Source organism: Hippocampus comes, unplaced genomic scaffold (genome assembly GCF_001891065.2).
Source record: "Hippocampus comes isolate QL1 unplaced genomic scaffold, H_comes_QL1_v1.1 scaffold36, whole genome shotgun sequence".
Classification (NCBI taxonomy): Eukaryota; Metazoa; Chordata; class Actinopteri; order Syngnathiformes; family Syngnathidae; genus Hippocampus; species Hippocampus comes.
Window position 1 is genome coordinate 3833654 of NW_017805695.1, and position 17339 is coordinate 3850992.

Sequence of the window (17339 nt, forward strand, 5' to 3'; positions counted from 1 at the left end):
TATCAACTCTGAGCCTCTCAGTGCTACACCTGTGTACCGAATCTTGATCACTCCCCTCATGTTTCCTTCCTTGTCCATTCTGCTCTGTGGTAGGTAAGCAGGAACCCACTCCTTGTCTCTAACACACTGACATGCTGTTTGAGTGTGGTCGGGGTCATGACCCCTTTTCCAGGGAAGTGTAAGGCTTGCATCACTATGTGTCCATCTCTACCCCCCTCCCCTCTACACTTCTCCTTTCATATGCACCTTGGCCCCCATTCACATCCAGTGTGAATACACACACACTCATCTCAACTAATTTGTTAAGGCCAAAAGACTCGGATCGATACACCCACTTTAAGAGGGTGTGACACCAACGTAGGTGGCCTTTTGAGGTTCAGGAAATAGACCTGTGGACAGAAACCGTCTCAAACTCAGAGATAATTTCTGTTGGTCTTAATGTTTGTTTCTCAAACAAACTGACCCTTTAGTGGCAACACGAGAAACAGCTTATGATGTCATCTAGCTGCCTTAAAGAAGCTGCTCCACTTCAAATAAACCCGTCCAATGTAGTGGTCAACTTGTCTGATTTAACAGTGACCTATGTATTAGCGACTGAGAGAGCTGTGATGTCACCAATAAACAAATGGTTTGCAACCATGGCACAGGATGTAACTCACGGTCAGTTGACCATTTTAAGGCCTCTAATGACAATTAATGTCAAGTGGACAATTAGTGCACATCCACCCAAGTGTTTAACTGGATCGATCGCCCATCTCGTCTGAAGACACACGCAGGCTGGCTCTCATTTTCACTGTCTCCTCTGCTGTGCAGCTCACAGAAAATTATGCTAAGGGTTTTGTAGGTTTTAGATACGTCAAACAAAAATGTTTTTTATTGTTGGGCGACATCACACTCACCTGCATCTGCGGGCCCCAGAATCGCTAATTGGGAAAAGACTCCTGCACATTTCTCTTTAGCTGCAGGCTCCACCGTGTCCCTTCGCCATTGCTGGCGCACTCTGGGCGAATTGACTGCAGACAACCATTAGACACTCCCCTGTCTCCCATCCTTACTTGCGGTAGCTAAAAATATTTGTATCATCGTGTACAAAAAAGGAGATAGGTTTGAAAAGAGGTAGGCTTACTATTGCCGCTGGATAAATTCCAGGTGGCAAATTCCTGCCATGCTTTTGCAGCAGGATCAGAAACCAAAGACCTATGGTAGCCCCCCTTCTCTCCAGCCTGGGCAACCCTATTAATTGTGTCCGACAGAGGGAATTGGTTTCAATTGACCTCCATTCAGCGGCCCTTTGACTGGCAAACAAAGGACACAGCCACGTGGAGACTAATGTTAGGGCTGAGCAGCCTGGAGCCCATCCAGTCCCCGCCAACCCGCCTCTCCTCATGCTTTGGCTTGATCATGCTTTGCTACAGTGCTGATGAAACATGAAAACGGTAAAGGGACTGCTTTGAAGTTTGGGAGATGACTCTGAATAGCGGTCCGACATTTACAAATTCAGCTATTTGCAGATTGTAATATGGCAAATCGTCAGAAAATTACCAACCAAACTTCCACTCAGCAACACCTGTTGTGCCGACAAACACTTGCCCACCCAATCACAGATCTCGCAGCCGCCGTGTTGAATTTGTTATTGACTGCGGGAATGGATCGATAAGATGGCAGCGGCCATGTTTATGTTGGCTTCTTAAGTGTGAGTCAATTGGGACTAATTATTGCATTAAAACCAGTGGCATCCGGGAACAACAGCTGAAAGGAACATCCCTAAACCTATCTATGATCCCGAGTTCGTGTTGTCACTGCATGGCTCTGGCAGTTTTATGTCAGTCAACACCTAACTGCTAGTCACTGTTGCATCAACTGCGATGATGCTTGGAGCCAGCAGACTACAAAGCAGCTCCCCACCAGCACAAGCAGATCCAGGAGCATTGGCAGTCAGCACCATTGATGTACAGTAATTTGGGATCATCACTAGAGGTATATTTAAGGTTAAAAGTATGGTTAAAATCCCACTGTATAGTTGCATTTTGGCATTAATTATTAGCAGAAATTCACTATGCATGGCCTATCCATCGCAAATTGTGGGTCTGCTGCAGCGTAAAAACATACAGGTAAAAACAAGAAAACAGACTGACTTCTGATGCCAAGTGAGTGTGGACACAAGCCGTTCAGCTGCAAACAGGAGCACAGTAGAGTACAGTAGGCTGCATTTTCACTTGCTGTATTTGTTCAATTAGAGCATACTTCATTCATGTATACAGATTTGAGTGATTTATGTGCGTGTGTGTGTTTGTGTGTGCGTGCGTGCGTGCAGTGATCAGACATTTCACCAAATACTTTTAACAATTTATAGCAATACACTCATGATAGCATTGCTCGGTAGCAGCTGGTCTCAGCAGCAAGCAAATATATTACTTTGAAACCAACATTCCCGCCTAGAGCAATATTTCCCCCTTATTCACGCATAAATGTTCTAGACACTTTTCTAAATACAATTAGAAAGAAGTACAAGATGAAGTATTCGAGGGTTGTGTGAGCGAGCGCAAGCGTGTGCATGTTTGTGCATGTGAATGTGCGCGTCTTTGATGTGGCCTGTAGTCGTGAATCAACTGCATTGGTGACAAGATCAGGGCTCGATGCCTCGACTCCTAGTATATTTAAAATCCCTCCTAATTAAACTTAATAGAATGTAAATTTAATATCTGTAGAGATTGTGTGGCGCTGGTGAGCCTTCCCCAATTCATGGATTGATAGGGGCCGGCGGGAGGGTTAATTGCTGACTTGATCTACTGTCCCCATGACATGCTGTGGGGCTGTGTGAATCGGCCCGATCTGTCGCTTCATGGATAGATTTCATTCGGCTCATCTTGAGAGTGTTTTGAATCAGCACCTCCTGTCTGTTTTTGCTGGAATTGCACTGGGACAGATCAGGCATCAATCTCCTCTCCTTTGTCCTGCACCTTTTCTCTTGCTTGAGCAGCATGAAATTAAAGGTGGGGCCCTTGACGAGCGCCTTCCCTAATGAATGCCTGTAAAATGCCCTTTAATGATGGGTTAACATGATAGATCATTCATTTTTTTTTTACAGAGTGAGATTATTCAAAACACACACACACACACACACACACACACACACACACACACAAATGATATAACATAACTAGCAAGTACTGACAAACGATGAACGCACCCATTAAGGCCATTCTGTCATGTTGTGTTTGATGCCAAACAAAGCATTTTTTTATTACGTATACAGTAGTTATTTGATAACAATCATAAACTGCTTTTTCTGAGAGTTGATCAAGTCTGTATGAATGTATGTTCCGTACACCACGCACTGCAAATTTGCACAGCTGTCTATGATATTGCAAACATGTTCATTAACTAGTTTGTGGTTATTGTCGTGGCTGTTGAACCTAGTCTGAGTAAATAATTTGTATCAGTAACGGGTAAGCAATTTTCCCTTTTAGCCCGTCTTTGACAAGCATGTGTGTTACTTGCCAGCTATAAATCAAAAGCCGGCGAGTGTAATTAAGTGTACACTACATTAGTCAGGCTAATTAATTTTGGGGGCCATCCATCCATTAACCAGCGGGCCAGCACTGATTGGGCCTCTGTTCTGTGCAACCCCACCGCACCCCCCACTAAAACACCAGGGACTTGACTTCCTTCAATTCTCCAGATACAGTCCTATATTTAAAGATCCATGGTTACAGATACTGCGGACACTGTACATGGACGTAAACACACATTCACCATTGTATTTTCATGTACTTTATAAGGGCTGGGCTCGTAATCAACTCATTGATCATGAGGAATTTGGTCAATTGTGTAGAATTGGTTGTTGGTGAATTGTGTCTTGATGCAACTTGGTCAAAAGGGTGTGTAGTACTTTGCTGCAAACGGCAGAGGTGCTTTTTATTCGGTTTCAGTTGTGCAGTGCAAAGGAGGGCGGCATTAGTTAGGGGAAGTTGAGCTACCTCAATAACAATCTCTGCTGTGGCAACTACTGCGGACAGCATTGTACTGCTCAATATAACACGGACATTGAAGCAGGATTTCAGACTATTCCGGAAAAAAAATCCTGTCCAATTAAAGCTGATATTAAATGATAACAATTCATTTATTAATAGATGATATTTATTAATAGATTTTGACTATGGTCAATGTGACAAATACTTGTACCGTGTTTTCTGCACTATAAGGCACTTTGGAGTATAAGGCGCACCTTCAATGAATGGCCTATTTTAAAAACTGTTTTCATATATAGGTCGCACCGCATTATAAGGCCCACAGAAGAGAAACTACAATAGTGGCTGTGGTTGCATTATGCATCCACTAGATGGAGGTGCGCTAAATGGAATACAATCCAATACAGCTTTATTGATATAAAGCTTTCACAACTGCTGCAGCTGTAACAAAGCGCGTTCCCGAACATTTAAAATACTACGTCCAAGAAACACTGATCCATATATAAGGTGCATCGGAATATAAGGCGCACTTGTCAGCTTTTGAGAAAATGGAATGCTTTTAGGTGCACCTTAAAGTGCGGAAAATACGGTAATATTTTCAGAGTATTTTATCACCTAATTCTGGTTATTTTCTTTGTTAGCCATTATAAAAGTGAACATCCTCAAACAAGACATAAGGGATTTTGTATTTATTGCAAGGTCATGCTGGGCAGAATCGTATTTGTAGATTCTTTAGATGGTTTGCTTTAGCCTACTAACAAATTAGCTGTTTTTTTATGTAAGACAACAATTCTGGCACTATCTCAATTGTCTGGATGCAGTTAACGCCACCCATTGACTGCACGATGCAAGTTAAACAGGGTTATTAGCACCAACCATTTGACCCATGCCTGTTTATTACCACACAGTTGATGTCAGAGATTTCCTAACAATACAATGAAGGCATATTATCTGGTTGAAACAGTCCAATCTACCACAATGAGGAACCATTATATCACAGATAACCCATCTGGATATAGAAGGAGACTATTCCCTCTCGACAACAGTGTCTGTTTTCTCCCTCTCTCCCTCTCTCTCTCTTTCTTCTCTGTTTGTGTCTGATGCTAATGAATACAGCGTTGAAGACACAGAAAAAAAAAAAAAGAGTTCAGCTATGAGGGTTTAACTTGTGCTATACAGCGTTGCTGGAAGTGATGTCCATATAATTAAAATGCTGGCAAAGAAAGAACAAGCAAGGGCTTCTGTTGGTCCCGCTCATTAACAACAGGCCGTTTGAGCTGGGCACCAGCTATGCTATTGCCATTGTGTCCTGAGAGGCGGGGGCCTCTGTGACTGGCAGCTGGGAACACCATGCCAACAGCAAGATGGTGTGACCGGCCAAGCCAAGGATGAGCGCAGAGCCTGGCACTAACAGGGCCTGGGATGGAGCATGGCCTTATTAGCCCTTGATTTGGGCCCAGTCAGGTGTATAATATCACCCCCCTGTTGCTCAGTACTGTACTGCTCTTTTCTAGATATAGTAATAGTAGAGATTGAGCTGTAGCCATCGTCAGACAAAGAGCCATATTTGGTAACTTAAACATGACTGTTTCCTTCTTAAACATGGGAAACAAATTGTGTAAAGTGTTTCATATTCTAGTTAGTGATTCTGTCAAAAGTGTTGCTGTTGTTATTATCATTGAAGAATACTAGGATTCAATGATTTTACGTCAATTAGGTACGCAAGGAAAATCCGATCGCATTTAGTTTTGGGCCGAAAGACGTACGTCATCAAAGCAAAGTGAAATGTGATGATGCACGCATGTTCTGACATCCTCAACTGAGCAGAGGCGGGCGGCCTTGAAATACGGCCAGAATTCCGCATTGGTCTGGGGCGAGAAGGCTTCCTGGCTGCCGAGGATTAGAAGTTGACATTTTTTCAGGAATCCCACGAGTCACGGGCAGACCGCGGGATTTCCCATGGGATGTGAGTAAACTTTACCTTAAATCACGTGATTGGATCTGAACGGGATGAACCGCTGACAGTCCATGAGGAGGAAAGGGGGCGTCAAACTCTGAGTAAATGAGTAATGTGCAACTTTACTTGTATTTTTTTCAATTATTTGTTTTGTTTGTTTGTTTGTTTGTTTGTTTTGTAGCTGGACTTCAAAGTGGGAGTGGTAAAGAAATCGGTGTCATTTTGAATGGCCGCAGAACAGGAGTGGGACGGGATAGCATTTATTTTTTTTAACAATGGTTTGGGACTGGGACATGACAAGATTTTTTCCGTGGGATGCGATGTGAGTGAAAATGCCCTCTCATGTCATGCGCTACCTGGGACTACCTCTCCAGCGGCTGTGAATACATGTGCATCACTGAGAAGGAACAAGAGAGCTCACCCTCATAATCTTCACACTGCAGGACGTGATGCCCAATTGTGATTTTTTTTTTTTTTGTTTTTTTTTGTTTTTTTTTGTTTTCGCATCGGACATATGTCCAATTTATACTGTAGATCTACATCAGAAAGAGGCCTGAGGTCGGATAAGGGAAAGACTTCTGATACATGACACATTAGGCAAAAAAAAAACACGGGAATTGAGCTGTGGTAATAACATAGCCTTAGACAGATTTGGCAATGTGCAGAAATTGATCTAGCTGCGGACATTTTTTTTTCAGTTTTCGGTCTTGCCTCACTCGTTTGGCGTTTTTATTTATTTTCGTGCATCCATGTTATTAATACAACATTGTCGTCGATACATTGATCTTTCGATATGTTTTACAATCCACAGGTTGACATATTTGAGAATTTCCTCTGCCAAGTCATTATATCTTTCTTTGTAGTTGATCAACTAGGCCCCGACTCATTATTAAGCTAAGATGTTTTTACAAGGAAGAAAATAGTTTCACGAACGCATCGCTCAGTTTTCCAAAGTCGTGTGTCGTCTGTGGTGGCTGTGCATCTGCATGTGCACATGGCATCCCCTTTTCTGTCTCCCACATTGTCATCATTTGAGTTGGCCCCATGCATATGCAAAGAAGCAGTCTGTAAAAGAGAAGCTACACATGGCTGCTCACTCAACAAGTCGGTCACAATTCCCATTCACTTGAGCAAAACATTTACCTCATGGTGTTTTAATGGCTTGAATTCAAGCCTTTGCAAAGTGAGCGAGGACAATGATGAGTAATGAATAAATTGTCTTTTATTGTCAACCTCGAATCGGTCGTCCTATCAGCCTTGTTTCCCTGTGTGTACTTAATGTCATCTTCATCGGTGGCGCTTCTCTGGAAGGGCTCATTGTTTTTCAGCTGTAAACTCAGTGTTGGCACCATGAGCTTTTAATCAGCTCAGCCCACTGACATTAAGTTACTAAGCTCCACTCACACCTGCTCGCAACTATCCCGTCATATTTAAGAGTGCCCATTAAGGGCCACATTAGAATTCATGGGCTTTTAGTCCTCCTTGTGTGATTTATCAGTGATGGACATATTGACCAGCCCTTTTCGGGATCTGCTCCCATTTTTGTCTTAGTGGTTGCCCAAAACAATGTATTTCAGGCCCATTTATCCGAAAGGACCTCCCTTTTTGGGGTCTGAGAGAGTCAGGGCCGGCCTAACATCTGTTTGTGGCCAGAGCCAGGCGGGACCGGAGCACAGTGGGCCTCAGTGGCCCCCTTCTCCTCTCCCTGGGGGTCTTTGTTCCCGATTTCATGCTATCAGAGCGGCAGCATGTTTTCCTGCGCAGAGCTGTCAGCCGCATAAAGGGCCCTGAGTGGGGTCACATCAAGAGGGATGGGCATGAAAAATTGGTAAAATGTATCACAAAGCCCACCCACTAGATGGTTGCCTAGCGCTCCGTGCTGGGGTGTCAACACCCCACCCCTCTTCCAGTACCTTCCTCTTTCCCTTTTCCTTGGCTGAATTACACCTCTTTCTCACCCGGGTAGACAAGCCCATCATTAAGATGAAATGATGCAAAGAAATTAAAGGGTGGTGCTCGAATGAATCAATGTTCTTTGTGTGTGAACGGGGGGTTTTATGCCTCACTGGGGTCTTAAACTGAAAAAGCTGGTCACTTGCCTATATGAAATCAGCTGGAAATTGTGGGAGGCAAAGGACAAATTCCTCCTGTGTTTTATCTCCGCTAAGAATGACTAATCTACGTGTTGTCTGTCTTGCCGCTAAAGCTAGGTATTCAACTTTTCCTTTTGCTTTAGTATTTGTTCCATCCCATTCTTTGTCGAATGCCAAGTAATGAACCCACCGGACTCTGCATTCTTATTGGATAATCACTAATCACCGAGCGCCTCTTCGATATCCAGTAATTGACTCAGCAGCAACAGATTACCTCACTATCTGTTTCCTTTAATTGATTCCTAACTAGAGCTACGGTGGGATAGGTAAATTAAATGAGTGCAATGTTTTTTAAGTGCTTAGTAAGTGTTCATACTCCATCAATAGTGATTCTGTTGGCTATATTTAAATGTGATTCGATGGCCATGGCACAGGTGGACATGAATTTGTTTTCTCATTAACGGGACAAATGCTCTTTTTAATAGAGCATTGTTGAAAAAAACAAAACATGACTGACAGTTTTGCTGGCGGCTACTCCTGATGACAAAGCTTGCTTTCAGAAACACCGCAGCTAACTGCATGCAAATGGTTGCTGCATTAAGGCAGCTATTGAGTAATCTGCGCATGTATGGCATTATTGAGAGGTTGGGAGAAGTGGGTACGTTAAACAGTCTTGGAGACATCTGCCGCGGCTGGTTTCAAAATGCTGACTATAAGTGGCAGGGGAGGTATCGCAAATTAAATCTCTCATTAGCTTCGCTTTTGTACAGGTGGCCGTAATGTGTCAAGAGCCCGGGTTTGAGACAATGACCCCTTCTTACTGGGGCTAATGCGCCACAGAAGAAGAACCCACCCTCCTTTTACTGCTGCTACTTTACACAGAGGCAGAGGCACAATGAAGCATCTGGTGGCCTTTTCCTGTGTCGAACGCTTTTCCATGCCTATTGTGCTTGTCACGATGAATATCTGAAGGAGAGCCTTTCCACATTTGGGATTTCACTTATCTCATAGGACAGGGTTAACCGAAGAGTGCAAGACTGTTCAAAGTGTGTGGAGTACGTTTTAGAATAGTGGTTTGAAACGTCAAGTGTAAGTTTGGTTGGCTTGTGCGCCTTCTTGTGTGTGTGTGTGTGTGTGTGTGTGTGTGTGTGTGTGTGTGTGTGTGTGTGTGTGTGTGTGTGTGTGTGTGTGTGTGTGTGTGCGTGAACCCTCCCCACCACCACCCCCCCAGTTGCAGGAGGTCGTTGGGGTCAAAGTGATGAATTTTTATGGGCCTGTTCCCTGTGTTTCAGCCCTGTCGCTTTCTCTGCGCGCCGCACTGCCTTTCAAAGACATCCATGCTGGGCAATTTGTCCTGTGGGGCCCTGCAGAATGGGCCAGCAGAGAAGTTAAATACCAGGGGGGAACACACACACACACACACACACACACACACACACACACACACACACACAACATAGACATACACTGGGTTTCTCTCTCACACACTCACCAACCCCTTCGTCCTGTTGTCTTGAATGATTTGTGGCCTGTCTATTATCTATTCCAAGAGGACAAATGCTTTTTGGCTGGTTTCTGAAGGTAAAACCCGAATGGCAGCCCTCAATGCTGGCCATTGTTTTTAGAGAAGTTTCCCAGATGTTATAACGCACAAGATAAATAGGGCACATTATCACGATCTCACATGCCCTTTTACCTCTCCGAGCTCGTTTTTGACGAGGGCGTGGCAGGCTGGAAGACCTCCTACGGTGCACATATTGCCAACAAAACTCACCATTACACAGTCCAGTGGGTTCACAGGAAGAGTTGAGAGTTTTTGCGTCACTTGCTTTTAAGGACGACAGCGGGTAGCCTTACGAGGGTCAACAGTTGATCGCTGGGTCACGCGCAGGCTAACTTTGCTGTTGATAATGTGTCCACTCTCACCTCACCTCCATTTTGAATCACAATGCTCTTCTGTTTGTCAGTGATTAATCTTTGTTTGGAAGCATTAAATTAGCCAGCCACGGGGAGGGAAGAGTGGATGACTCTGGCTTGTGTCCAGTCACATTGGGTGGGGAGAGTCGCGACTGATTTACTGGCTTTTCTGTGTAATAGCTAGCTGTAAAGCACAAGGCCAAATTTGTTGATACCCACTTTGAACGGCCCCCTCTAACTCCACTCGGGCAGACATGGCAATCATGCATGCAGAATTGGTATGATGAACGATGGCAAATGGAGCAAAAGTGACCAGGGTGCTCAGCAATTCACGTTGAACCTGCCAGCACGTCTGGCACACCTTTGCTTAGTTGGCAACCTCCATCTCAAAAATAATAGCGCGTTCTGACAATGCCAGTGCCCTCGCTGACAAAAAGGGCTAATGAAGAATGAATAGTTACCTCATTGTCCACTCATCTTGTCTCTCCCGCTGCACAGTCGAGTACACAAGCGTCTGACCAGAGTAAGCTGATTTGTAAATAAACTGAATGGGTCGTTACTGAATAATTCTTACTTGATTAGGATAAGGGAGAAAGATGGATCAATCACTGGCCTTATTTCATGCTGCTTGGAGAAATACCGAGACCATCAATCCCTTTGCACTTGACCAGATTAGTTTGAATTTCAAATTAGTTGTTGGAAAGTATGACATTTGAATCAACCCATCAGAGGGTGAAACTTTTCCCATCATAAAATGTGTTTCAATGGTTCCTGCAATGCTTTTAAGTAACATTCTTACACCTTGATAAACAAATTGTGTATTCACCCTTAACTTTGATGACAATGACAAACTATCAGAAAGTGACATCCGCTTTTATTTGGGAGGTATTCTATTTGTGTGTGTTTGTGTGTGTGATTAACCGCAATATATTCAGTTTTCAATTAAATTCAGTTAAAACGGCCTGTCCCCTAGGGGTAGTGTAATGTAACAGCTGCTCACAAAAGAATCAAAGAGCACAGTGCAATATGCATGGTCCTCAACAGGGATGAATTAACAAGGAACACAAATTAGAACACTAATTAATTGTCAGCTTTTCAGTTGATTGTCTTGAAATTTCTTCCTATTTCGTTGGTGTTGTCATTCTCACCCGCATCTCATCATTAGCAGGCATCTATGTTTGTGTCATACCAGAACTTGATCTACTTCCCCTGGAAATGTAATTCTCCTAGCCTAATGCTGTGGCCAGCTGAGCGTTTCTGGCTGCACGTTTCCAATGTTACATTGTGGGATAATATTGCGGTCTGTGGGACCCAGAGGTGAATATAAAATTAAATTCCTTACAATTTACTGCCACATGCATGTTTGCGTTTTCATTCTCATCCGCATCTAATCGCTAGCAAGCGTCCATGTACTTGTCATATTGGAACTAGAGTTACTTTCAGCCTTCGTGTCTAAGAATCTTGGAAAATAGTGAGTCCATTGACTTTTTTACAGCTTTTCAACTGTCAACCAAGATAGCATTAGCCAAAGTAATAACAACCACCACATTGACGAGTGATGGTCAAACTTTACAATATTTTGCTCATCATGTTCAACCTAGATTTAATTGAATACACTACAAAAACAAGACATTTAATGTTCATAATAGTGGTTCTTAACCTGGTTCGATCGAAGCTAAGGAGTTTGGTGAATCGGTCTCAGGGGTTTAACGGAGCCTCTCCCATGGAGGTTAAGACACCCCCAACTCAACATGTGTACTGTATTAGTTATGACACGCCCGCTTGGCCATCACTGGCTGCAGATAATCACATGACATTGCTTGTCCAATCAGTGCTGTGGGAAATTTTGTTCGCTTAGTAGTCAAGGTGTGACTGTCGTGATAGTACTTCGTACAATGAAATAAAAAAAGTATACTTGTCCCTTGAAATTTTATTTACTTTTTTCTGTTTTTAATTAATGCGGTTTTTTTTTATATCTTGAATTTGTAAAAAAAAAATATATATTTATTTTTCACTCATGAAGGGTTCGCTGAACGTGCATATTAACTGGTTGGGTTCCGTACATCTAAGAAGGTTCAGAACCACTGGTTCAGAATGATAAACGTTGAATTTTATGGCGTCAATGCATTTCAAATTAGCCGGGACAGGTGCCAAATGAGACAAAACAGTTGAGGAATGCTCAACAAACACCTGTTTGAAACAACCCACAGGTGAACAGGCTAACTGGGAACAAGTGATTGCTATGATTTGAAATAATAGGAGCTTTCCTGAATCGCTCAGTCATGCACAAGCAAAGATGGGGCGAGGTTCCCCTTTTTGTGAACAACTAGGTGAGAAAATAGTCAAAACACTTTCAGGACAATGTTTCTCGATGTAAAATTGCAAGGACTTTAGGAATGTCATCTTTCACGGTCCATAATATAATCAAAAGTTTCAGAGGACCCAGAGAAATCACTGCATGGAAGCAGCAAGGCTGAAAACCAACATCGAATGCCTGTGACTTTCGATCCCTCAGGCATTAAAAAAGGACAAATGTGTGAAGGATATCACCACATGGGCTCAGAAACACTTCAGAAAACCAATGTCAGTCAATACAGGTTGGCGCTACATTCGCAAGTGCAACTTGAAACTCTATGCAAAGCAAAATTCATTTATCAAGACCACCCAGAAACGCCGCCGGCTTATCTGGCTCAGAGCTCATCAAAGATGGACTGATGCAACGTGAAAAAATGTCCTGTGGTCTGACGAGTCCACATTTCAAATTGTTTTTTAGAATTGCGGACATCGTGTCCTCCGCGCCAAAGAGCCAAAGAACCATCCGGAGTGTAATGGATGCAAAGTTTAAAAGCCAGCACCTATGATAGTGTGGAGCTCTGTGAGTGCCCATGGCATGAGTAACTTACACATCTCTAAAGGCACCATTGATGCTTGGTTTTGAAGAAAAATATGCTGCCGTGTAAGCAACGACGTTTTCATGGATGCACCTGGTTATTTCTGCAAGACAATGCCAAAAAAACATTCTGCACATGTGACAACAGTGTGGCTTTGTAGTAAAAGAGTGCAGGTACTAGACTGGTCTGCCTGCAGTCCAGACCTGTCTCCCTTTGAAAATGTGTGGTGTGTTATGAAGCTTAAAATACGACAACGGAGACCCAGGATTGTTGAACAGCTGAAGCTGGACATCAAACAAGAATGGGAAAGAATTCCACCTACAAAGCTTCAACAATTCAAGTTCTCAGTGCCCAAATGTTTTTTGAATGTTGTTAAAAGAAAAGGTGACGTATCACATGGTAAACATGACCTTGTCTCAGCTTTTTTGGAATGCGCTACAGCTATAAAATTCAAAGTTAGTGATTATTTGCAAAAACAATCAAGTTTCTCGGTTTGAACATCAAAGGTCTTGTTTTTAGTATTTAAATAAATGTAGGTTGAACATGATTTGCAAATCATTGTATTGTTTTTTTTTTTGTTTTTTTTTTTATGTTTAACACAACGTCCCCCACAACTTCATGGGGTATGAAAATGTTTTAGAATAGACCCGTTCATCGATATTACGACTAACAATACAATGCATGGTCAGTACTATATGGTAGGTCTCATTGACATGATCAAATATGTTGTGGGTGGGTTTGTCAGTATTTAAGTTTGGCATAGCGCTTCACCTCCATCTGCTAGAAGGACTAGAGACAGAAGGCTCGCGTGTGTGTGGGGGTCTTTGGTCTTTGAAGTGGGGCAGATTGCTTTAACCTCTCCACTAAAAGGAGCAGCTGGAATAGAGAGCTCCTTTAAACAGCCGCTTCCTCCTGCGACAGTCATGAGATTATCCTCCATTGATGCATAAAGCCAGCGCCTTTCTCTGCGACCTCCCATCCCAGCCCCCAGCTTCTGGCCCTCTACAAACACTCATTGTTGACCTGTGACACATAATGCAGCAATGTAATGCCAAGTCACTTTGCAGGATCTGATAAAATGCCCAAATGAGTCAAGATATCCTCCCTTCCTTTGGTAATATCACTTCTGGCGATCAATGAAAGTGTCTCTACATCGCATGTGCTTTTGAATTCCAATGATGAGTTTAAAAATATGGCCAGTCCGTCGTAATGGGGGGATTCACTGCACTGATACGGCATTAAATAACAGAGCAAGTTCCTTGTTTTGGTCTATGGTGAGCCAGACCCTGTGAACGGGAGCACTAGGGTAAGTTAGAAGTGAGTCTTTGTGAGGAGGGGGAGCTGTGACAGGAACGTCCCTATTTACTGCCACAATCATGCAATTATCATCTGCAGAAAAACCTGCAATGCATTACTTTTTCATCAAGATTTATCAAATTTGATTAACATTTATATTAGATTTTTTTGTGTACTTTAACAATCAACAAACTGAATTATCAAAATAAAAGTCTCATGCCTGTGTTTCAAGTCTTAATTTTTTTTTTTTTAACTAATTATACACACCCACTGTAGCCCTTTTAAAAACCGTTTCGTCCAAATGGACGCACACATCTTAGTGTTAGGCTTCGCAATGAATAAATTATACAGGTCAAGTTTACAATTTATTTTTTTTATATAAATAGAGATGCAAGTAAACTTTTCTCTGAGAATTTCTTGGGCTGATTCCAAATATGCCCTCATTTTTTTCTCTAGCACATCAGGTTTTCATCATCATGACGAGGATGATGATTATAAAGTAATATTAGTAATATTTATGAATTAAAGGTTAGGTTCAGCAACATGTGACATTTATATCCGAAATAGCTATGAATTGCAACACATGAAAAAATTCAAACTTCGCAAGTTTTGAAAGGTGAGAAAAATGTAAATATCTCAAAAACCTAATATGTGAGGAAAAAAACAAAAAGAAATCGGTGTAAAAAATATGCTGTGGGACACACGAAGCCAATAAGGACACTCACAGTTATTATATTTATTTAAATAGTTGATGTAATCAATAAATGAATGTTGTGATTGATAAATAGAAATTAATGATTCTTTTTTTTTTAATTTTCATAAATTCAAACTGAGTGAATGCAATTTTAATTCCTAGTGTTGATTGTTAAATGAATTTTAAAGCATGACTATTAATGTAAGAATAAAAAAAAAATGCTTACCAAAAGTCGGGGAAAAAAAAGATTTTCCGTGCTTGTTGGAACAATGACTTGTGTTGACAGGGAATGTATCTCTTGCCCCTCTCACTTGTGCCTTCTTTGCCCTATTCATTGCACAAATCTGCTTAAGCGCACTTAAGCACATTAGCATTTGGCTGCCAGGTGACCATATTGACCCTCAATTTGAATTGCCTAAATGAGTGAAGGATGGAGCGACTTGTTCAAGATTTAGAAATGCCCACTTGTGGTTTGACGGAGCCAGACATGGCAAAATGGAGGCGATGTAGTGGGCAAGTCGGTTTTTGGTCGAGCCTCGTGTGCCAGTCAGGACATTTCTTCATGGCCAAAGCTGGACTGATTTGGGACATTTGAGTTCAAAGGGCCTTTTCTCTTCGCTCTATTGGCTTGACCCGATTATCTAATCTGTGCTTTGAATTTCAATCAGCTCATCCAATCTCTGCTGTTTGGTGTGGGAACCACTGGCTCAGGGATTACTTCATTCAACTGTCTTCAAACACAGATGGTCCAATGTTTAACTAATTGTTAAAAGAGTCCACAAAGGGGAATTTTAACGTATACACAGTCCATAGGGTCAGTGTGTGCGTGCGTGCGTGCGTGCGTGCGTGCGTGCGTGCGTGCGTGCGTGCGTGCGTGCGTGCGTGCGTGCGGTTTAGTCGGTACAACAGTTACGGTGTTTTATCTTATCTAATATGATTAAGTTTAACGCGTTAACGTGGTATTATCTCTTCCTTTTTCACCTTCAGACTCTCTGTTCCACCGCCACCATGCAGACAGTAAGAACCACGGACACCAATGAAGTCGACAAGTTAATATTTAGAGAAAGTGACAATGACAGAAAGGTAAGCCAAATGCTATATTTGCCAGAATGTGGACCTTCCCTTTTTTATTCATAAGATCGACATTGATTTTAGATTGAATTAAAATAACTTTAAGATTTTACTTCTGTAAGATCATTGAGTCGTTTGTCACACCAGAAAATTGCATCAGAAAATACTCTCTGTCCACTTGTAGAACATGTTTTAGCTCACCAGCCATTGGCATCGAAAGGACTGGAGAGGAGTAGCGTTTCTTATTTGGCATGCTTAAATAAAATGAAACTATTATATTCATGTCATTCACTGACCATAAAAATATGATTCAAATAAATATTCTACGCGGGGTGGCCCGGTAGTCCAGTGGTTAGCACGGAGACTTCACAGTGCAGAGGTACCGGGTTCAATTCCAGCTCCGGCCTCCCTGTCCGGAGTTTGCATGTTCTCCCCGGGCCTGCGTGGGTTTTCTCCGGGTACTCCGGTTTCCTCCCACATTCCAAAAACATGCATGGCAGGCTGATTGAACGCTCCAAATTGTCCCTAGGTGTGAGTGTGGGCGTGGATGGTTGTTCGTCTCTGTGTGCCCTGTGGTTGGCTGGCGACCAATTCAGGGTGTCCCCCGCCTACTGCCCGAAGACAGCTGGGATAGGCTCCAGCACCCCCCGCGACCTAGTGAGGATGAAGCGGTTCGGAAAATGAATGAATGAACATATATTCTACGCATCGGCTTTCCACTCACTGGTCAATATTGGGGAATTTAATGATTGAGATTCAACAGAAATTTCCACATTTGCAAATCCAAACGTGGTGAAAATAAATTCTATTTCATCAAACTTGATCAGTAATACAAGTATTCCCCCCTCCCCCCTTGTAATTGGCAGGTTGTTAAATGGCCTTCATTATTACGGGTATCATACATGCGTGTAGAATGAACTGCTTAACACTGCAGCACGGCGCTGTTCATTAGTGCTCTAATTACAAAGTGCTCTTCCCATTAGTAATGGTATTAATCAGAGGTCCATCTCTCTCTCGCCACCGATTCAGGTCGTCCTTCAGCTTGAAAAGAAGCTTTTTAGTTATGTCAACCAAGACGTTTTCCGTGAAAACAATGGGACCTCGGTAAGTCACTGAAATGCCTTTTGTATGTTCATTCACTCTCCATCATTCCAAGTCATTTATTACAGGTTAAGTTTCTTTGATTGACCATATAGACTTTCTTTCCCCCAACGTATAATGGTGGCCGTTGTCCCGCACTTCACATTGATTTTCAGTACATTCTAATAGCATCGGTGTTTATTGTATTGTATGGCTTTCAAATGAGGATTTATTTTGTTTGTTTTGATTTAAGGTGTTGTGTTTTTTTATATTCACACAATGTTCTAATAAGTGTAAAATCATGCAAAAAACCCCAACACTTAAGTGTGACATTTTGTCACAATATATTGTTGGGATTGATAATTTGGG

General features: G+C 42.4%; 1 protein-coding gene across 3 annotated transcripts in view; it reads left to right on the forward strand.

Moving 5' to 3' along the window:
• The window catches only part of inpp5a (inositol polyphosphate-5-phosphatase A), a 182477-nt gene that overhangs the window by 125559 nt on the left and 39579 nt on the right, over positions 1–17339 (forward strand). For all 3 annotated transcript variants that reach the window (XM_019882042.1, XM_019882043.1, XM_019882040.1), the window contains exons 10-11: positions 15807–15902; positions 16920–16994. In XM_019882042.1, coding sequence (XP_019737601.1) covers positions 15807–15902; positions 16920–16994 — 171 coding nt within the window. The remainder of the gene's footprint in view (positions 1–15806; positions 15903–16919; positions 16995–17339) is intronic.